Source organism: Nicotiana tomentosiformis, chromosome 1 (genome assembly GCF_000390325.3).
Source record: "Nicotiana tomentosiformis chromosome 1, ASM39032v3, whole genome shotgun sequence".
Taxonomy (NCBI): domain Eukaryota; kingdom Viridiplantae; phylum Streptophyta; class Magnoliopsida; order Solanales; family Solanaceae; genus Nicotiana; species Nicotiana tomentosiformis.
The window spans coordinates 30,710,989-30,734,162 of NC_090812.1; the positions used below are offsets into that span (position 1 = coordinate 30,710,989).

At 38.5% G+C, this 23,174-nt stretch overlaps 1 protein-coding gene across 1 annotated transcript; it reads left to right on the top strand.

The window, feature by feature from the left end:
- The first annotated feature begins 4,118 nt into the window (after window positions 1-4,118).
- LOC138905208 (uncharacterized) lies at window positions 4,119-5,294 on the top strand. Its single transcript, XM_070193715.1, has one exon. It carries the CDS (start codon window positions 4,119-4,121, stop codon window positions 5,292-5,294), a length of 1,176 nt encoding a protein of 391 aa, XP_070049816.1.
- Window positions 5,295-23,174: the final 17,880 nt, after the last annotated feature.

Genomic DNA, 23,174 nt, shown 5'->3' on the forward strand with positions numbered 1-23,174 from the left:
CACTCAACCAATCGATAAGGATGCCTTTCCCTCGATTTTTCGACTCTGAATGGCCCAAATCTAGCCAAAAGCAATTACATAACATGAATACAACTACAAGAAACTAATTTAAATCATAAATCTATGACTTTAGCAAAGAATCGAAAAATCATCCCAAAAAGTCGACCCGAACCCACGTCTCGGAATCGGGTAAAAGTCACAAAATACGAACACCCATTCGATATCGAGTTCACCCATACCAAAATTATCAAAATCCGATACCAAGTCGCCACTCAAATCCCAAATTTAGCTCTCCAAATCCCTAGCCTCAAACTCCCAAATTCTACCTTAAATATACACTAACTAGGTGGAAAAATCAACGGGGGAAACAAAGTTATTGATAAAAAAAAATAAGTACAAGAGACTTACCTCAAGAAACCCCTCGAAAATGCTCTCAAGAATCGCCAAAATCCAAGCTCAAAATGTTGAAATGAGGCAAAATCACGAACCCTTACATTAATAGAGTCTGCCCAGCACTTCCGCTTCTGCGGAAACTTAACCGCATCTGCGGTTTCGCATATGTGAGGTCCTCCCTGCTTCTGTGGCATATAACTCTTCTGCAGACAAGAGGTCTGCTTCTGCATCCTCGCTTCTGTGGTCGCTTCTTCGCTTTTGCGACCCTGGCTGCCCCTCCTTCACTCCGCATATGTGGAGCCTTACTCGCACCTGCGGGGCCAAGCCCCAAATCCGCTTCTGCTCCTTGCCAACCGCACCTGCAGTTGCGCACCTGCGAGGATAGTTCCGCAGGTGAGATTGCACAAGAAGGCAGAAAATCCCAGCTTTTTCCTTAAGTCCAAATTTGTTCTGTTAACCCTCTGAAACTCACCCAAGGCCCCCGAGACCTTAACCAAACATACCAACAAGTTCTAAAACGTCATACGGACTTATTCAATCCTTTAAATCACATCAAACAATGCTAAAAATATGAATTGCACATCGATTCAAGCCTAATGAACTTTAAAACTCTAAACTTCTACATCTGACGCCGAAACCTATCAAATCAAGTCCGATTGACCTCAAATTTTGCACACAAGTCATAATTGACTTTACAGACCTATTCTAACTTCCGAAATTGTAATCTGATCCCGATATCAAAAAGTTCACTCCCCGTCAAACCTCCCAATCTTCCAAAACTTCAATTTCCAAATTTTGCTGAAATGCTTCAAATTAACCTACGAACTTTCAAATCCAAATTCGGGCATACGTCTAAGTCCAAAATTACCATACGAACCTGTTGGAATCTTCAAAATACCATTTCGGAGTCGTTTTCTCAAAATCAAAACTCCGGTCAACTCTTACCGCTTAAGCTTCCAAAACTAAAATCATGCTTCTGAATTGACCCCGAATCATCCGAAAATCGAACTCGATCACACACGCAAGTCATAACGCATAATATGGAGCTGTTTGAGATCTTATGCCACTGAGCAGGACGTAAATTCTCAAAACTACTGATTGGGTCCTTATATAATTCTACTAGCTAGGTTGGTTCACCTAGAATAAGTTTAGCAACACCAATACGAGGCTGTGTTTTCGTATAATTGAATTTGTTAATATGTGAAAGTTAATGAAGAAAGTAAGATTAGGAGGGAAAATGTAAACATGGAAGAGAATATAAAAGTATGGTGAGGGAGTAATAGGGAATATAGCCACCAACTAAAAATGTATGATCAGCTATACTCCTTTATATTCTTGTTAGAACATAGAATGATGGTTTGAATTTGTGAATGCATTTTTTGGAGGCAGACCAATGAGATCGAAGGCCTAAAGCCAAAACTTTAGAAAATGTGAGGAAATAGCTCTAGTAATGTGACAACAGTTCGACAAATAGACACGATTAATTTAAACCAAGAAAAAGTTATATGGTCTTAGAAAATTTTGGTTCAAAGTTTTAAGTTTTCTTTTAAGTATTCCTTACTGTAACATTATCTAATATTTTAAAATTTTGAGTTAAATTATTTAAATATTCATATCTACTAATAAGATATTTGATAACTAGAACCAATGTAGTGTATTGCAACAAAATGTTAATGATTTGTTAACTTAAAAATACCTTACAAATATAAATAATTACAACTAATAGATAAAATTGTATGTACAAGTGCGAATATCTCCCAAGATGTACTATTTAGGGGCTTGTTGGCCCATGTATCCTTATAAATGGAAAGATATGTAATTGTGGAGGGGATTGGACATTCATTATAGAAAGCAATACCTCAACATTCTCTGAAAATTCTTACTTTATCATACACGCAAAAATTATGAGAGTTTCCGATGGCTAAGGCTGAGCAAGGGGTCTGTATATGAAAGAGAATTTTGAGGGCGTTAGACAAAGCGGTGAGAGAGTTGTTTGGGTTAGGGTGGGGAGGGAATAAGTGGGGAAATAGAACATGGACGGGGCTGTAGTGTGAACCTCCTCTTTCCATATTTCCTCTCTCTCCTCACAATCTTTTTCTTTTTCTTTTTAATTATTGCCTTGTTTTTTTTCCTTTCTAGACCTTTTTCTTTTTTATTTCGTAAGTGTAATAACAAGAAATAATTTTTGTCTGCTTTGAATTGTATTTTTTTTCCCGTGTTTTGACAGGAGAATATTATCCTTAATGGCTTGTTTGGTTCTCGAGATTATCTCAATATATAATTCAGTACTTCTTATTATACTATTTGTCATATTGCGCTTTTATTTTTGGTATAACCAATATCGATATAATTTTATAATAAAATATACACATCTAATGTGGATAATACTACAACAATTGATTATACCAGGATAAAATAACTAAAATAATAAAATTACCCGTCTGTCAAAGCCCTTTCTAACTTTATCAACACAAGACCGTGTTAAAATTTAAAATCAAAGTTCAATTGGATATATTCTATTTATACTCACACACATATTTCATATTATACCATGAATATTTCATTGTTAATTAAAATCAAACATAACATTAGCAATAAGAAATTCAAAGATTATTGATCCTAGTATTGCAATTCATACTTTATAATTTTTTAATCCCAACATAATTTTGTCTACAAATCATACGATCCTAAGAGGTTGGTTTAGATAGGAGATTTTAATCTCCAATAAAATTTAATATTATTGTATACGGTCAGAATCGGGCTTGCCTAATTTCATTCGACTAACCGAAATCGGGATGGAAGATCAAGGCACGGCCCCAGTTATATCGGAACATGGTATGGAAATGGATTGGTAAACTCGTGGATCACTGGCCGATCGGGATCGAGGTCAATTCGAGACCGGAGTGAGAAAGAGATTGAGCAAGATCGAAGAAGGCATACTACGCCGAATAACGGAAAGCCGAGATATCCGTGATCGGGCGAGGATCGTGGCGGGAATCTCGGCACATATCGAGTTAGGATCGGATATTTAGCCTATCATGGGATTTACTTATGTAAATAGAAATATACCATAAATAGGGTTCCTCTACTATATAATGAGGGTCTTAATCATTTTGTAACCAACATACATTCACGCACAACAAGGCAATATATCATATTTTCTCTTGCAAGCTCTATTGTTAAAGTCCATACTTTTTAATAGCATACTTAGCTGGTTTGAGGGCGGTCTAGCTCAAGGGCTGTGGTTGTTCATCATATTGGTTAGCTTTATTTACAATTAATCCCTAGCATTAATTCTAACGTTTATCAGTTTGTACCAAGTGAAATCACATATCCTTAAAATCACTTATAAGTTTAATAGTTGTCCGATTTTAAGGCAAAATAGTTTGGCGCCCACCGTGGGGCTAAGGATATAGTGATTGTTTGGTATAATTTTTCGTAACACGTATAATTTTACGCTTGTTCTTTGAAGTGTCTTTGATTCCATGATCAACATGTCAAACTCTCAAGTAGTACCCACTCACACACAGACGATGGCATCGGTCTCTATGGCGAGAATGACAACATAGCTTCCCTAGGAAACGGATTACCTCCAGTAAACCCCGATGAAGCTCTGGCCGTGCATCCAATCGACGTCGGCTCCCAAATTGCTATTAATGGGAATTTGGGCACCGATCCTGAAAATAGCGTACGCAGAGATGCTAGAACAGCTGATCAGAACGCATATGGCGGTGGAGAAGGCGAGATTAGCCTTCGAAATTCGAATTATATTCAAAATATTACAGACTCAACAAGCTGCAATAACACAACTTCAGAATCAGAATCGTGCACCAAGCAGGATCGAGATCGAGTCATCGCAAGAAATTGTTCATAGAGCCGAATTGGTATCAAATAAATCGAATGGAGGAGAACCGGAGACCAATCCCGCTATCATAAAGATGCTTGAGGATCTAACGAAGCGAATCGAAACAGGAGAAAAAAGGATCGAGGAAAACGATAAGAAAGTGAAAACATATAATTCCAGGGTCAACCAAATCCCGGGGGTACCACCGATGTTGAAAGGGCTTGATTCCAAAAAGTTTGTCCAAAAACCTTTTTCCCCGAGTGCGGCTCCGAATCCAATCCCTAAGAAGTTTCACATGCCCAAGATCCCAAAATATAACGGGATAACATATCCGAACGAGCATGTTACCTCATACACGTGCGCCATTAAGGGAAATGACTTGGAAGATGACGAGATTGAGTCTGTGTTGCTGAAGAAGTTAGGGGAAACTCTATCGAAGGGAGCTATGATATGGTACTATAATTTACCACTTAATTCTATTGATTCGTTCGCTATGTTTGCAGATTCTTTTTTAAAGGCACACGCCGAAGCTATTAAGGTAGCCACAAGAAAATCGGACCTTTTCAAGGTAAGGCAAAAAGACAACGAAATGCTCAGGGAATTTGTGTCTCGGTTCCAAATGGAACGGATGGATTTGCCACCGGTCACCGACGAATGGGTCGTTCAAGCCTTTACTCAAGGCCTCAATGCTCGAAGTTCCGTAGCTTCACAACAACTGAAACAGAATTTGATCGAGTATTCAACTGTCACTTGGGCCAATGTGCATAATCAATATCAGTTGAAGATCAGGGTGAAGGATGATCTATTGGGGGCTCCAACCGGTTCAGTTTATCCTAACATGCCCGTGGAAAGAGTTAAAAGGGACTTCGATCGGGAACCGCGGTCGAACAAAGATCGATATCAACCATACGGTAGAGATCGGAGAGATAATGGCCCTGTACGAAACCCCGTTCGGAATGATAGAAGGAATGATCGAGGACAAAGCTCCCGAGGGCTCATGAGCAAGAATGGTTTCGATAATAATGCCGAATCTAAAGAAGCACCTCGATTGTTATAATATAACTTCAACGTAGATGCTTTCGCCATAGCGTCGGCCATTGGACGTATCAAAGATACTAGATGGCCTCGACCTCTGCAGACCGATCTGACCCAGAGAAATCCCAACCAAATATGCAAGTATCATGGTACCCATGGCCATAAAACAAAATATTGCAAACAACTAAGGGAGAAAGTAGCCCGATTGTTCAACGAGGGGCACCTTCGAGAATTCTTAAGTGATCGAGCCAAGAACCACTTTAAAAAATGAGATTCAAACAGGCAGAACGAGTAGAGAGAGCCACAACACGTGATTCACATGATCGTAAGAGGGGTCGATATTCCACAAAACCAGTGTTTAAACGCACCAAAGTGACGACCATGAGAGAAAAGCGAGCATGGGATTACTTACTAGAAGAGACTTTGTCTTTCAATGACGAGGATGCGGAAGGGATCAAACGACCTCTTAACGACGCATTGGTAATATCTGTGCTTATGAATAAAATTCAAGTTAAAGGTGTTTTGATTGATCCAGGTAGATAGGCCAACATTATTCGATTGAGGGTCGTAGAACAGCTCGGCCTATAAGATCAAATTATGCCCGCATCTCGAGTACTTAACAGCTTCAATATGGCGAGCAAAACCACCAAAGGTGAGATTATCTTGCCATTGAACGTGGTCGAGACCATCCAAGAAACAAAGTTCCATGTAATCGATGGCGACATGAGGTACAACGCCCATGCTCGGAAGGCCTTGGATCCATAACATGAGGGCAGTGCCTTCGACCTTTCACCAAGTTCTGAAGTTCCCGACATCGAAAGAAGTCAAAACAGTGTATGGGGAGCAACCCGCCACCAATGAGATGTTTGTGATTGATGAGGTGACACCAGTATCGGCACTTTCATCACCAAAGGGATCGAATTCAAAGGGAGAGCTGGAAGTCAAATAGCAACCACAGTCGCCAGCCTCGGCCCAACTGGAGGAACGGGAAATTTTCGAGGATGATGACTATATGATCCCCCGATCCTTCATAATCCCCGATGATTCTGATGCCACAAAATCAACGGTCGAAGAGCTGGAACAAATCTTACTGATCAAGCATCTGCCCGATCGAAAGGTATACCTGGGCACGAGATTAACTCACGAGCTCAGGAAAAAATTTATTCAATTCCTTAAAGCTAATATGGATTATTTTTCCTGGTCCCACCTCGATATGACAGGGATTCCGCCGGAAATTACCACTTACAAGTTGAGTCTGGATCTAAAATTCTGCTCGGTGAAGCAAAAAAGAAGGCCCCAGTTCTAGATCAAACATGCCTTCATCTAGGACGAGGTAACCAAACTTCTCAAAATAGGATCCATTCGGGAAGTAAAGTATCCCGAATGGCTAGCAAACGCAGTGGTAGTCCCTAATAAGGGAAATAAACTTTGAATGTGCGTAGACTATAAGGAATTGAACAAGGCATGCCCTAAGGATTCTTTTCCTTTGCCGAATATCGATCGCATGATCGATACCACGGCCGACCACGAGATTCTCAGTTTTCTCGATGCCTACTCTGGGTATAATCAAATACAGATGAACCCGGTGGATCAAGAAAAGACTTCTTTGATCACTAAATACGACACCTATTGTTATAACGTAATGTCGTTCGGACTAAAAATACTGGTGCAACTTATCAACACCTAGTGAATCTAACGTTCGAAGAACAAATAGGGAAATCTATGGAAGTTTATATTGATGATATGCTAGTTAAGTCCCTGCGAGCAGAGGACCATTTAAAGCATTTGCAGGAAACCTTCGATATACTGAGGAAGTATAATATGAAGCTCAACCCAGAAAAGTGCGCATTCGGGGTTGGCTCGGGCAAGTTTCTCGGCTTCATGGTGTCCAATCGGGAAATCGAGATTAACCCCGATAAAATCAAAGCTATCGAGAATATCAAGGTCGCAGATAATGTAAAGGCCGTGCAAAGGCTAACCGGGCGCATAGCCACCCTTGGGAGATTCATTTCGAGGTCCTCAGACTAGAGTCACTGATTCTTCTCGTTGCTTAGGAAGAAGAGCAATTTTGCATGGACCCCAGAATGTCAGCAGGCTTTGGAAGAATTAAAACGATACATGTCGAGTCCACCACTGCTTCACACCCCGAAAGCGTATGAGCAACTCTACTTATACTTAGTAGTCTCAAAAATAGCGGTAAGTGGGGTCCTAGTTAGAGAAGAGCAAGGTACGCAATTTCCTGTTCACTATGTTAGTCGAACCTTAGGTGAGGCCGAGATCCGGTACCCACACTTAGAAAAATTAGCGCTTGCTTTAATAAGCGCCTCTAGGAAATTAAAACTATATTTTCAATGTCACCTGATTTTTGTTGTAACTACATATCCCCTTCGCAATATCTTGCACAAACCCGAACTTTCAGGTCGACTGGCCAAATGGGCCGTCGAGATCAGCGGGTATGATATCGAGTATCAACCCCGAACGTCTATCAAATCTTAAATTTTGGTAGACGTCGTGGCCAACTTCACGCCAGTCCTCGTGCCTGAGGTCGAAAGGGAACTATTATTAAAATCGGGTACGTCATCGGGGGTGTGGACCCTCTTCACAGACGGCGCTTCGAATGCGAAAGGATCCGGGCTGGGCATCGTTTTGAATCCACCCACGGGTGACATAATTAGACAATCTATCAGAACTTCGAAGTTAACTAACAATGAGGCCGAATATGACGCCATGATTGCAGGTCTCGAGCTGGCTAAAAGTTTGGGAGCAGAGGTCATCGAGGCCAAATGTGATTCTATACTTGTGGTAAATCAAGTCAACAGAACTTTCGAAGTCCGAAAAGATCGAATGCAGAGATACTTGGACAAGCTACATGTAACTTTGCACCGGTTTAAAGAGTGGACCTTACAATACATACCTAGGGAATAGAACGGTGAGGTCGATGCCCTTGAAAACTTGGGATCATCGGTCGAGGATGACGAACTTAACTCGGGGACTGTCGTACAACTCTCGAGAACAGTAATCGAAGAAGGCCACGCCAAAATAAACTCTACAAGCCTGACCTGGGATTGGAGAAACAAGTACATTGAATACCTAAAGAACGTGAAACTCCCATCATATCCGAATGAGTCAAGGACTCTACGCACGAAGGCAGCACGATTCACCTTGGCCGAGGATGGAACGCTATTTAGGAGGATGTTCGATGGGCCATTGGCGATATGTTTGCGACCAGGAGACACCGACTATGTCCTGCGGGAGATTCACGAAGGCACTTGTGGAAACCACTCCGGTGCCGAATTACTGGTTCACAAAGTTATCAGAGCAAGGTATTATTGGGCTGATATGGAAAAGAATACCAAAGAGTTCGTTCGAAAATGCGACAAATGCCAAAAGTATGCGCTGATGATTCACCAGCCCGGGAAGCAACTTTACTCGGTCTTATCCGCATGGCCATTCATGAAATGAGGAATGGACATCGTCGGCCCTCTACCATCGACTTTAGGTAAAGCTCAGTATATTTTATTTATGACTAATTATTTTTCTAAGTGGGTTGAAGCACATGCTTTCGAGAAAGTCAAAGAAAAAGAAGTCATAGACTTCATTTGGGACCACATTATATGTCGATTCGGGATGCATGCCGAGATTGTGTGCGACAACGGGAAACAATCCATCGGCCGCAAAGTGACTAAATTTTTCGAGGATCACAAGATTAAAAGAATTCTATAAATGCCATACCATCCCAGCGGGAACGGACAAGCCGAATCGACCAACAAAACCATCATTCAAAATCTTAAAAAGAGATTGACCGACGCTAAGGGAAAATAGAGAGAGATATTGCATGAGGTTCTTTGGGCGTACCGCACGACGTCGAAAACTAGCACGAGGGCAACATCGTTCTCTTTGGTCTATGGAGCCGAATCTCTTATCCCGGTCGAGATCGGTGAACCTAGCCTCAGGTTTCGATATGCAACAGAAGAATCGAATAACGAGGTTGTTGATACCCAATTTTTGCCTCATATTTTTTCATATATATATACTTTAAAAATAGTGCATATGCATCATCATTCAATTTACAAGCATACACAAGTATTTTTCATAATCTTCCATGATTTTTAAAGACTTTAAATCAATTTATTTCTATATTTTATTATATAAACATCCAATAATTACCCTCCTAATTATTTTTATAATGATTTAATCATCTAAACTTATCATTTATACCAATATGAGGTTTTAAATATTTTTAGTGCATTTCTTGCAATTACATTTGCATTTTTCAGGGCTAAATCGCACATTTTGCAATAATAGCCCATATGTACATGTAATTACATTATTTATACAAAAATAACTTTTTATATTTTTATAATGTTAAATAATTTTTTTTAATCATTTGCATGCACAAATGATATTTTTGTTATTATTTATTACTTTTATGAATTATTTATTTGATTAAAATTGGGTATTTAAAATCTAGCCCTAAATTCCTCCTAATTTCGGACCTGACTACCCAGACCTTGAACCAATAACCCCAGTCCAATACTAAACGACCCAACCCAGTCCAAACCCGACCCAACCCCTTCTCAAATCCCAGCCGTTGATAAAAAATGATCAACGGCTCACAAACGACTCCCACATTTCCTTATATCACTCAACCCTAAACCCTAACTCCATTCCCTCCAAACCCGTCGCCTATCTATTCTCTCCTCTCTGAAAACCCTAACCCTCCACCTCTCAAAATCTGCCTCAATCATGAATTTTTTCATGATTTTCTTACCCTTTGTGTATTATTCCACCATCTACTACGATTCTATGTTACCTTTTAGTACTTGCCTAAACATGGCAAGTACTACACCTCAAATTTTTACCATTTTCTCTTGACTACTTGAATCTGGATATGTATCTAGTCCATATGCTTCACAACCATGGCTATATGGGCCCGATTAACCGAGATTTCGGCCAATCTTCGACTTCCGCCAATTAGGGTTTGAATTCTCCTTTGTTTCTTACCGATTCTTACTTGATATTTTTCTTTTTTTGTGTTTGACTACTCTTTTTCCTTATCTTTCCCTATTTTTTACTTTATTCTTTGCATTAAATATGACTCTGAATGATTTTGGTATTTTTGGTATTATTTGTGTGTTTCCCTGTTGATTTACTGAATCTCTAATTTATGCTCTAAAATTGCTTTTAATTAATTCCAGAATATTTTCTTTCTATCTTGTTTGCATCTGATTAATTTGTTTTCCATGTCTATGTGTTCGATTTCTACACTATATAAACCCTTCCCCCATTCTCTTTAGAGGACAATTTGACTCACTATAGCCTCACTAGATCTAAAGCTTTACTCTGATATTGCATTCTATACTCTGATTTTGGCTGGCTGAAAGCCAAGGCCATTTAGTTCTGAGATCTTTCTATTCAGAATATTGTGGACTTCTGTTATTTTATGCATTTTCGCTTAACTGGTAAGTCACTTGACTTTTGCAATTTCATCCTTACGTGTCTCTGACTTGTATGTGTTCTTACTTCTGAATCCATGGTTCAATATGCTTCTGAGTTATGTTTAGGCATTGTTCTGTCAACTTTATATGCTTTTAGTCTCTTTAGCATTTAACTGCTCTTAATGTTACCAGTTCTGAAGTTATCTACTCCTAGCCTGATTAATCTGAACCTTCTTAAGGTTTATTCAGTTAGTGAATTGACTCCTGAATGCTCATGAACATGTTTACTTACTTTGTCCTGAATCCCTGTAGTGGATACCTCACATCTGTGTTAGCCTGTGTTAAGACCTTCATTGTTAGTCATAATCTGCCTCTCCGCTATTGTGTCACTCAACATGATCACTCGACCCCATACCCCTCTGGTGTTTGCTTGTGATTTGGAACAGTTATCTCATCATGTTTGAATTGTTACTTTGCAATGTTAGGCTAAACCTTGGTTATAACCGGATCATCTTTAGCTAATTAGACCACTATGACAAAGCTTGAATGCCTATATCTGCTATTTGAAATGATTTTACCTTCCACTCTGTAGTAATAGTTTTGCATTTCTGTCTTAATTTGTGATTGTAATCTCACCTTTGTGCTAACATGATGCCCTGCTCTTTTTATGATTATTTGACTCATCACAATGTTGTCCTGTTTTCTTGGTAATAATACAAGATTGTGTACATAGCATAATTCAACCATGCTTCAACCTGTTTTGCACCTGTGTATAACAATCTTTGTCAATCCTGCAAATATGTTCTTTTCTCAACTTCTTTTCAGCATATTACTGCTTTTGCGCTAAGTGTGGGACCTATTTCTCAGTTTACATTTAGCTTGCTTTTTAAAGTTCTATGCTTTATTCAACTGTTTGCTTTGTTTGCTCAATTTGGTCGTGTCTGTTTAAATCCCTCAATTCATGTTTCTCAACTTTGGTCCCTTCTTTCACTTGACACCTAAGCTCTTTGAATTCCATTCTTAGCCTGCTGAAAGCCAAGGCTACGTAGGTTCTGTCCTTTGACCTCCCTAGTGTGAGCACTGCTCAGGGTTCATTTGAGACCATTGTGAACTCTGATACACTAGGACTTGATCCCTAGTCTCTCCTCTGAATTATCTCTGTTAACCTCCCCAGTATGAGCACTCCCCTGGGTTATTGAAGCCCTTGGGAACTCTGACACACTAGGGTCTTGGTTCTATATGCTCAACTCTGTTTTATGCCCACTAGGTGAATCACTTAATTCCTCACTGTCTTATGTCCATGAAGAGGTAAATTTGGGCTGTTATGAGCCATGAGAATGAAGGCTTGGCTTGACTGGGTATATCTTTGGGCCTGATGTAGGCTCCCTATAGTTAGTCTACTTTGTAATTTATTCCATTCATTCGGGTCTCTAATAATTCTTGTAATAACATTTTGGGGTATTAGTAAAATTGGGAAAGGTGTTTTGTCTTACACTTGTATTGAAATGGGTAGAAATCCTGCCTATAGGTTCATTACTTTACTCAAATGTGCGTTAGAAATCCTACCTATAGGATATTCATTCTTTATTTGGTTCAAATGCTTATAGGATATTGAATGATTAATATCTCAATGTGTGCATAGGATTCTGTTTACCTACAATTTAGTCTACAAATTATATGCCATGCCTATAGGATCTAAAATCAGTTTTTAATTATAGAAATCATGTCTATAGGATATAAAATCAGTTTTAATTCTAGAAATCATGCCTATAGAGTCTGAATCCATTTTAATTATCGCCCTGCTCGTTTCTTTAAGAGTTTTCAACACTGTGCTAATTACCATTCTAGAAACCATGCCTATAGGACTCGATTAAGCAATTCTGAACATAATCCTGTGATTACCATTGTTAATTACTGCGTGAATCACCTAGACATCATGCTTATAGGTTTTAATCCCTTATACCTGCAATCAGTAGGCAATTATGTCGGTTTTAGAAATTGTATTAAGGGAAAAGGCTTTTACGTATAAAATGTCTGCTCATTAAATTCAGTGTCACATAGAGATCCTGCCTATAGTGTTCTGCAACCTTAACTTACTAAAATCTGTAATTGTTAATGCTAATCAGTTTGGCGTGCATTTTATGTCTAAATGCGGAGGGTAACTTGAGCCCATACTTGTTTCTATTTGAAAGTCCTAACTGTTTTTGTATGTCGCCTAGTTTTCTCCTTTTGAGCAACCTGAGTTAAGGTCTAGAACCACCCTGAAATAGAGGTCTAAATGCCTCCTGGACCCTAGGCATGGGACGGGTAGTGCACGCATAGAGTACGACTTAGAATTGACTAGAGTGCTTTAGGTAAATAACTTAAAGATAGTAATTGGGTAGCATGAGATGATAGTCTGTGCCTGCTGAATAATATGAGTAACACCCCGTCTTGAGGGAGTTACGAAGTATTATTTATGATGCACAGGGTGATCCTTTAGGCTAAAAAACTTAGGACCCCCCATTTCTGTTTTAAAATAAATCGTTTATTTCATTTGTCAATTGTTTTTTTCTCTTAAACTAATTCACATGATTTGAGTTCGGCCGGGACCCACCGTTGTGGACCTCGAGGAGTGCCTAACACCTTCTCCTCAAGGTAATTTGAGCCCTTACCCGATATTTGATAACGCAAACTAGTAAACCCGAGTCATTTGCAATAGGTGCCCTAACGCGCCTTAACCAGTTAGGTGGCGACTCTCTTTTAATAACCCTTCCTTTCTTTTAAAAGAGTTGTCAATATCGAAACCCGCTTTCGCGAGAAAGAGGGGCGCGACAGAGGCCATGAATACGAGATTAGAATTATTGGATGAAAGACGCGAGTCCGCATTCGTTCGATTGGCCGCACAAAAATAGCGGATTGAAATGTACTACAACAGAAGAACCAATCTTCGACACTTTAAAATTGGGGACTTGGTGCTAAGGAAAGTCACCCTCAACACTTGAAACCTGAATGAAGGAAAACTGGGTCCAAATTGGGAAAGGCCATATCAGGTCCTCGATATCATCGGAAAGGGATCCTATAGGCTCGGCACAATGAACGGCGAACAATTACCAAACAATTGGAACGTATCACTCCTAAAGCGATACTACTGCTAAGGTACGACCTTCTCCATTTTCATTTATATGTTAAGTTGACCAATTACATGTGTTCGATCAAGGACGGCAATGGATTCTTCAACACGAAGTCTTTAGGTCTGAAAGCACGCATTGCACTCTTTTTTTCTTAGATCGGTTTTTTTATCATAAATGGGTTTTTTTCCGGTGAGGTTTTTAATAAGGCAACCATTGTTCATGCTAACATAGAACAATTCAACAGTATCTGAGGCTTCTCTATAATCAACCTCGAATACTGGGGGGCATCACCCCCAAATGTCAACTTTGTTGCAAGGAATCACTTCGTGACAACAGGGTCTCGATAGGTAAATTTTGTAAGGGCCAAACGGTCGAGTGAACCGTTCCTATATAGGTTACTCAAGCCCTGACATCAAACATGTACACGTGTATCAATTAAGAGAAGTAATTTTTTCTTGACAAATATCTCATGCCTTAAAAAAAATTTACTTTACAAATTCATACTTTTGATCTATTTGTAAACAAGCTTAAGGACCGATCAAAACTGAAGTTCGAATAACTAACCCCACGCTCGGGGACTGTCGTCCGAAGAATAGACGATATAAATAGAAGAGATCGAATTATTAAAATCTCGAGATTATAAGACCTTAAAAAGGCAAACCTCGATTTTTATAGGCCACGACCGCCCCACTCAAGGACTGATAATTCGGTCAAGCTCGAAGTAAAAAGGAAAAATAAGCCCAAGGGGCAAATCTCGAATTAAAAGGCTACGGCCAAATTAACACGGCTTGGAGACGTTCGAATTCCGTAACAAAACAGGCCTTCAAACTTTTTCACAACTGGTTCTAAAAGGAACCCTTAGCAGAATCCTAAAACTTAAGATATTTTCGAGAAAAAAAAGTTGATAAATATCAAACTCCGATAACGCCTTAACCCAGAAAGGCAATTAAAGCAAGAATTTGTTTGAACTCTCGAACACGACTTCATTATTTCATGCTAAGGCATTACAACCTTTGCGAACATGAATTCTTGAAAGCCAAAAAAGGGGTAGAAAGCCTTATATATGTTAAAATGATCGTTATACAAAGGCCAGATCAGCCAAATTCGAAAGCCTAAGGGCTATTCTCACTTCTAGTTCGAAATATCACTCTTACTCAGCTACTAACTCGAGTTCGAATAAATTCCCACTCGGGAACTGTTCTTCGAGCCTAAGGGCCACCTGATTTCGAATTCGAGATAACATTCTCACTTGAACATCAAACTCAAAGATTACCTTATTCTGAGTCTGGATAAATGATCTCACTCGGCTCCGATTTATCAGAAGCTGCCTCAGGTTGAGTTCGAATGTCCGATATGGGACCGTTGAATACAACCATATAACTGCGCGCTAAAGTACTTTGACATTTGCATAAAATAACTAAAAGACAACAAATTTGGGAACCATGGAAAGAAACAAGTTTTCATATATTAAAGTTTTCTTACAAGGGTTGCATGGCCCGATCAAAAAAAAGATTATAAGGGCTGATCGACCTCGAAGCAAAAACGAATATTACTAGGCCTAAGCAGCACGGTCATTATCAGAGGAAGTTTCTTCACCCTCGAAGTCTTCTCCACCAGATATCCTCGCATTCTCAGAACCCTCGTCAGGAAATGCTAACTTCCGAGCCTTTTCTTCCTCAGACTTGGCGATCTCGAGTTTGGTAGATATGTCAAAACTTTGATCAATGACCCCTTCGATAGCCTCCCTTCGGTCCTGCCACTTCGAATGATCCACCATGCCCCTGGCATGCTCAAGAGTGGCTTCGGCGTCGACTCTTTATTGGGCTGAAGTAGCATGGGCCTTAGAATCTGCCACGACCGCTTCAGATCTGGCAACCTCGAGCTCTTTGACCAAATTGTCTAAATTAGACTCGAGCTCCTCGACCTTCTTCGCCTGAACCGAGGCATTCTCTTTTACATATCGAAGCTGTGACTTGGCCGAATCCAGCTCTGCTTGAGTGGTTTCCTTCTGTGTGGCCAGAATGTCCATGCATCCCCTGAACTCTTCGGCCTCGACTCACACTTCATCTATTTGCGTTTGGAAGTCTTTGATCTGTTCAAACCTTTATCGGACTTGCAGAAATAGATCGTTAGTCGTTATATCTAACTCAGCCTCGTTGTCACGAAGAACTCAGAATATCTGCTCTACCATCTCGGCATGCTCTTCTCGAGCCTCCACCATGTCTACCTGAAGCTTCTCACTAAGAAGCTTGTAACTATCACATTTCTCCGTGAGGCCCTGGACCTTGGCCTTGCGTTCCTCTCGAATTCGGAGAAAGACCTCGTGGTGCAACACCGAAGCCTACGATAAAGGAAGAAAAGGTTAGAGATATCTGCAATTCAAAGTCATAAAAAGATAGCGGCCCTTAAACTTACCCGATTCAGAGCATGCTGGGCTTCATTGAACAAATAGGCAACGTCCACTGCATCCATTTTTGCCTGGTCCTCTTCAGTGACCAAGCATGGAAGATAGCTTTCCACCCCTACGGGGGCAGAGAAAACTTGAGTATCTTCTAGGATCGAGATTATAAGAGGCCACTTATGATCAGGGTCAACGCCGGGGGCCAGGAATTGGTCGGTCAATGTATAGCTAGAGGATGCCACATTCGAGTTCTTACTCGGTACGTCCAAATCGCCCAAACCAGTGACATCTTCCACGTCAGCGAAATAGCCACGGAACAAATCTTTCTCTTCGTGGGTTCCCTCTCCGTGACAAGTATCTGCAGCCCGAGCGTCACGTATCATCGAATTCGGAACTGGAGGGAATGAGCAGGAGTCCTCGATCACTATTGCCCCAAGTAGGTCTTTAGAGGCATCGTCTTCGTTCTGGGAAGCCTCGAGCTCGGTTTTTTCACCGACCTCGACTGCCTCCTCAGTAGCCTCCTCGCCTCGAAGTAAGGCATCTTCGACTCTTTCTGGCTCGGGCTCGTCGGATCGGGGCAAAGCTGCTTCGGCTCCCGCCTGTCCAATAGTTCCTTGAAGCTCGGTGCCAGCTCGCACACAAGTCATCAATTCAGAGTTTTCTTCTTCTTCGTCTTCGTCTTCGTCTTCGGTCCCATCCATTATCCGTTGGGCGGACTCCAGGGATACGTGGATGACATTCCCCTTAGGCTTATGGGGCCTCTTGACCGGTTTTTTCTTTTCCGAGCCTAGAGGACTCGGAACCTCTTTTCTCTTCTTCTCTTTGCTCTACTTCGGGGCGGATGGGGGGAGAAGTGCCTCTCCTTCAGCAGAGGGGGGCCTCATGGGCGCAACCTTCCCGAGACCTGCAAAATGACAAATAAAAGTAAATACAATAACAAAACCCGAACAGAAACCTTTCTAAGGAAAGAAGATTACCATGGTTACGGGCCTCTCATTGGCCCTTTGATAACTCCATCCAGGCACGCTCGGAGTAAGATTTTTGCGATACTAACCCCTCGACCCATTGCCCAGGTCGGGGGTCAATTCTGGCACAACGACCATAGCTACAACACAAAAAACTTAAATAGGTGGAATGCAAGAAGCAAAACGGCAAAATGAATATTCAAAGGCAAAACGGTACTTACGTTTCATGTTCCACTTTTCGGGGAATGACATGTCTACGGGGGGGATTAGATCTGAAGTCTTTATTCGGACAAACATGCCCATCCAACCTCGGTCGCGGGTCTCATCTATGCTCGAGAATGGGGGTTTGGTGGCTCAGCGGTGAAGCTTGATCATGCCTCCACGATAAAGTCGGGGACCGTAAAGGCACCTGAGGTGATCGACGGTAAAAGGATGGCCCTCGATCTTGCTTATAAAGAATCGAGAAAGGATTACGATCCTCCAGAATGATGGATGGATTTGGCCTAGAGTGACACCGTACCTCTTGCAGAAGGCGACGGTGATAGGATCTAAAGGAGCTATCGTAAAGGGTTGAGTATAGATACTTAGATACATCTCCACGTAAGTTGTGATGGATTCCTCGGTGGCAGGAACTACTACATCCTTTCCTACCCAGTTGCACTCCTCCTTCACCTTCTCGAGGAGACCTTCCGTAATCGTACATACGTACCTCGACATCGGCTCACATCGACCCGAAATTGGGGGTGTGTTCTCCACCTTGAAATTAGCACCAGTAGCACACTTTGTCGGAATGAAGTACTCAAGGGGACGTTTCGCTGCGGCTGCGGCGCCGACGAACTTTGATGAAGAGGCGGTTTCCTTATGAGGGACAGTTTTAGAGGTCTTAGCCACTTTTATGAACAAGAAAGAACGGGGATTAGGATATTTGGTGTTTTAGAAAGAGATTAGCAATAAAACTTGAAGATTTGCAAATGAGGAACTTGAGGAACGCAAAGAGCTTTGAAGATTAGAGTAGAAGAGATTGAAAGTAAAATTTGAAGATGTAGAAAAAAGGACTATCTATGGGTTCCACGGCGACGGTTCAAAGTGGCTAGTGGCCGACCGACAACTGACGCGCCATAAATGCCTGGGAAAATGAACTGATAGGGACGTTTCGGTCACCCCTGCCGCTTATGTCACGATGCTTACGACATGATAAATCGAGGGTAGATTCGAAGATTCAATTTGTTTCTTGTCATTTCACTCCAAAAAATGAGGGGACTATCTGTATATGGTCAGAATCAGGCTTGCCTAATTTCATACGACTAACCGAAATCGGAATGGAAGATCAAGGCCCGACCCCAATTATATCGAAACATGGTACGAAGATGGATTGGTAAGCTCGTGGATCACTGGTCGATCAGGATCGAGGTCAATTCGAGACCGAAGCAAGAAAGAGATTGAGTAAGATCGAAGGAGGCCTGCTACGCTGAAAAACGGAAATCCGAGATATCCGTGATCGGGCGAGGATCGTGGCGGGAATCTCGACACATATCGAGTTAGGATCAGATATTTAGCCTATCATGGGATTTACCTCTGTAATTAGAAATATACCATAAATAGGGTTCCTCTGCTATATAAAGAGGGTCTTAATCATTTTGTAACCAACACACATTCATGCACAACAAGGCAATATATCATATTTTTCTCTTGCAAGCTTTGTTGTTAAAGTCCATACTTTTTAATATCATACTTAGCTGGTTCGAGGGTGGTCTAGCTCGAGGGCCGTGGTTGTTCATCATATTGGTTAGCTTTATTTACAATTAATCCCTAGCATTATTTCTTACATTTATCAGTTTGTGCCAAGTGAAATCACATATCCTTAAAATCACTTATAAGTTTAATTGTTGTCCGATTTTAAGGCAAAATAATTATTTAATGCAATATTTGATTAGTAGTTTTGTTCTGGTCGTAACTTATGATACATGCATATTTATATCTAAATTCATATAATTTTATGCATGATAAGAGGTGAAATAAGAATTAATATTAGTAATACATGGATTAAGCACAAAAATGACAAAACTAAATAAACTTTTATATTGTTTAATGGAAAACACAAGTTTTAAATTATATATTGTGTACTGACGTGCTTATACTAAGCCAAACATAACTAATCTCTGCTAGTCACTATAACTTATCTCTAAACCAAACAATCCCTTAGTGTTCTCAAGAATGACAGTTAAAAAAACAAAAATATCTCTATAGTTATTTATTTATTTGAAAAAAGGTAAAGAATATTGGAACATAAGCTTTTGAGTTTATCACTTTGCCCTTTTCTAATTTATTTCTCAATTTTATTTTCACCTTTTTCCGATAACGTTCTAATATTTCGACTTTCTTCTTCCAATATAAAATTAGTGCATGCTAATGTATCTTGATATTAATGGCAAAGACGGTTTTACTTAGACAAATGTTGTGAGAATTGGCGAAAAGCGAGTGAAGGAATTACATGGCTATGATGATGGCTGGAGGAGTGGACATGATTGTTGTGACTTGTGAGTGAACATAAAGGTGATTGAGGAGGTCTGGATATTATTTTATTAATTCTATTGTTAGAAATTAACAAAGAGGCAAAATAGAAAAAAGAAGCCGTTTCGGTGAATGAGGCATAAAACAAAAGTAGAAGCGAAAAAAGTAATTTTGCCCCATTACATGCGGAGCAAGGAAAAGATGGAAGAAAAGAATAGAGCGAAAGAAATTTTAAGAAAGGAAAAACAATTTAATTTTTTTAAAAAGTTGATTAAAACGAAAAGAAATATGGGTACTGTGGAATTTCTATAATATTTTATACCGTACAAGTTGTGTACTCAACGTCTACTCTGCACTTTTCTTACTGTGACAAAAAATATTTGTTGCTTAATACCATCTCCAACCTTACATTATATATTACACCAAATCCTATTTTGATGTAATATTTGGTATTTGGTGTTCCAACCCAATACTATTTTTTACACTATTTTAGTGTATGAATAGTGTTACACCAAATTTAGTGTAACACTATTCATTAATATTTTATTTTATTTTTATTATATAACACTTTTAATTTAACATATTATAAATTTTATTTTTTTATTTAGATCCCTAATATACCTAATTATTTTTTATGTAATATATTTATAATATTAATTTTACATCTTAATTTTGGTATATATTTTTTATAAATTAATTTCCGTATATGTTATTTTTATATAAAACAGTAAGTTAATTTTATTATAATTTATAATTGGATAAAAAAAATATAACCATCCCAAAAATAAAAAGTGCAAATATAAAATATAAAATTTTGTTAATAAATGAAAAAATATTCATTAAATAACATAAAATAAATTGGTGACTAGCATAGAATAAAATTGAAAATACATTAAATAACATAATAATTTAGAAACGTATAACAATAATTTAGTACTCCGGTAGGTCGATTCCAGATCCACCAATTTTATGTAGTAACTAAAATAAATTTTAACATAATGTAATATTTATTTAATTAAATTTTATAATTGATTTCACTTTTATTTTGTTATCTAGTAACACTACTAGAAATCCGCTAAACACCGACCAAAAAAACTGACCAAAGTTGGCCGGTCCAATTAGTTTAGTTATACAATTGTACTTTAGCTACCCAAATAAAGACTAGTGTACCTCAGTGGCGGAACATAATTTTTATTAAGAAATATCAAAAATATATACAAATAAATATATCAAAAAATTAAAGAGAATTAAAATATAATATATATATATATAAATTTATTTTTTTTACCGAGCCACATAACGTACATGACTTAGACTTCAGACTAGTTGGAAGGTGAATTTCAGAAGCAATGATCTTTTGACCATTTGCATAATGCTAGTGATTTTTTATTTTTATTTTAATATTATTTCCTTTACTCTATATTTTCTATCTTTTATTATCTTTATGTACTCTTTAATAAGAATATTTAGTAGTTTTAATCTTATTTGTCTAAAGTGGATTATTTATTTTTCTAATTGAAGCAATAAAATGTTTAAATTTTTAAGAAAAGTAACAAATGTTTCTTTTGCTTTCTTAAATGGTAAATACTTTAAAATAAATCTATCTCTGCGTGGACCATAATGAAAACATTTGTTTTTTTCCTGTTTGAATGCAGACTGACCATTCTGAGTTAGAAAAGAATAAACAAATTGATTACCCCACCCAAGCTCCAATCTTGATTCCTAAATTTCTTTGTCCACTAATTTTTTGCTTTATTGGTTACCGAAAGGTTCGCTGTTCGCACTAGGCATGTAGAGAAAGAATATGACTGTCTCCCCCACGAATATTCTTATTCTTTTCGTGTTAATGGGGTGGGGAACTCGGCATTTGACAATTATTACGGTGCAGCTCCCCAAATCTCCACACAATCCTTTCCCTATTTTATACATGCATATAGTTTTTTGGTAAATTTAGTTGGATTCCATATCTTCTATTAACAACAGAATAAGGGACAACTAGATCCCATGTCTTGATTTTTAGCCATTCAAATGAATCCAAAATTAGGGGTTTGAATGAACTAAGATTCGAGTTGATATCTCAAAATCCAAGGTTTATTATGTTGAGCCAAATGTATGAGTGAAGTATGTAAAAATATATGAATTTGAAACCCAATCTCTCTATTCAAATGTGCCTTGAGTTGAGTTGTATAGCTATACAATTGTCAAATTAATTCGTAGCAAAATACTAGAGCAACTTTAAGATTCAAGTTTATCGATGGACCAATATTCTAACTCCTCTGCGGTGTTGAACTCTAAGGTGTCATTTGTAGGGATGGCAATGGGACGTGGTAAGTATGGGAGTCTGCGTGGTGGAGCGGGTTAGAGAGTTCGCGGGTGCGGGGCGGGTTCAGCTTTTTTTTTTTTTTTTTTTTTGTTTTTCAAAAAATCACTCGGGAGGCGGCGCAGTTTTTTTCCAACAAAAACTTAATGATCTAAAACGCTAAGGGCCCCTCTTCTAAGTTAAAATTAAAACCCTATGCAACTGTGATAAGAAAAACGTGAAATTTGAATTGATTGTCCACAACACAATTATAAATGAAGTAAAAGTATTGAAAAAACTTTTAAGTGGTGATAGGTGAGAACCCATGAATTATTGGCCAAACGAATTGAAAATGTCATTTGATTGAATTTCATACCGCCGAGACAAATTTATAATTACTACCGGAAACTATGCGAGGGATCTGCACTCGTACCCTATATTTGTGTCACCTATTAACCTGTATCCTATTTTTAAAAATGGCAAAGGGTCAAATATACCCTTCACTTTCGAAAATGGTCTAAGAATACCCCTCGTTATACTATTCGGTTATCTATACCCCTGCAGTCATACTTTGGGTTCAAATATACCCGTCATTTAAACGGAGGGACACGTGTCATTGTTCTATTGGTCAATTCTAAATATCTTTTAATTAATTAAAAAGACTCATTACCCATACCCGAAAAATAATTTTCTAAAGTAATTTTTTTTTGTTGTAAAAACTAAAAAAAACTATTATTATTTTTTTACAAAAAACTGAAAAAAAAACAAAAATAGTTTTTTCCAGTTTTTACAAAAAGACTGCTTTAAAAAAACTGAAAAATATTTTCTAAAACTATTTTTTTGTAAAAACTGAAAAACAAAATGAAAAGTAATTTTCTAAAGCAATGTTTTTGTAAAAACTAAAAAATATTTTTACTAAAAACTGAAAAAATCGAAAATATTTTTTTTCAGTTTTAAAAAAAATATTGCTTTTAAAAAAACTAAAAAATAATTTCTAAAGCAATTGTTTTTGTAAAAACTAAAAAACAAAAACTGAAAAGCAATTTTCTAAATCAATATTTTTGTAAAAACTGAAAAAATATTTTTTTTTTCAGTTTTTAGTTAAAAAAAATCGGTTTTTTTTTTCAGTTTTAATTGTTTTAGAAAATTTCTTTTCATTTTTTTTTCCAGCTTTT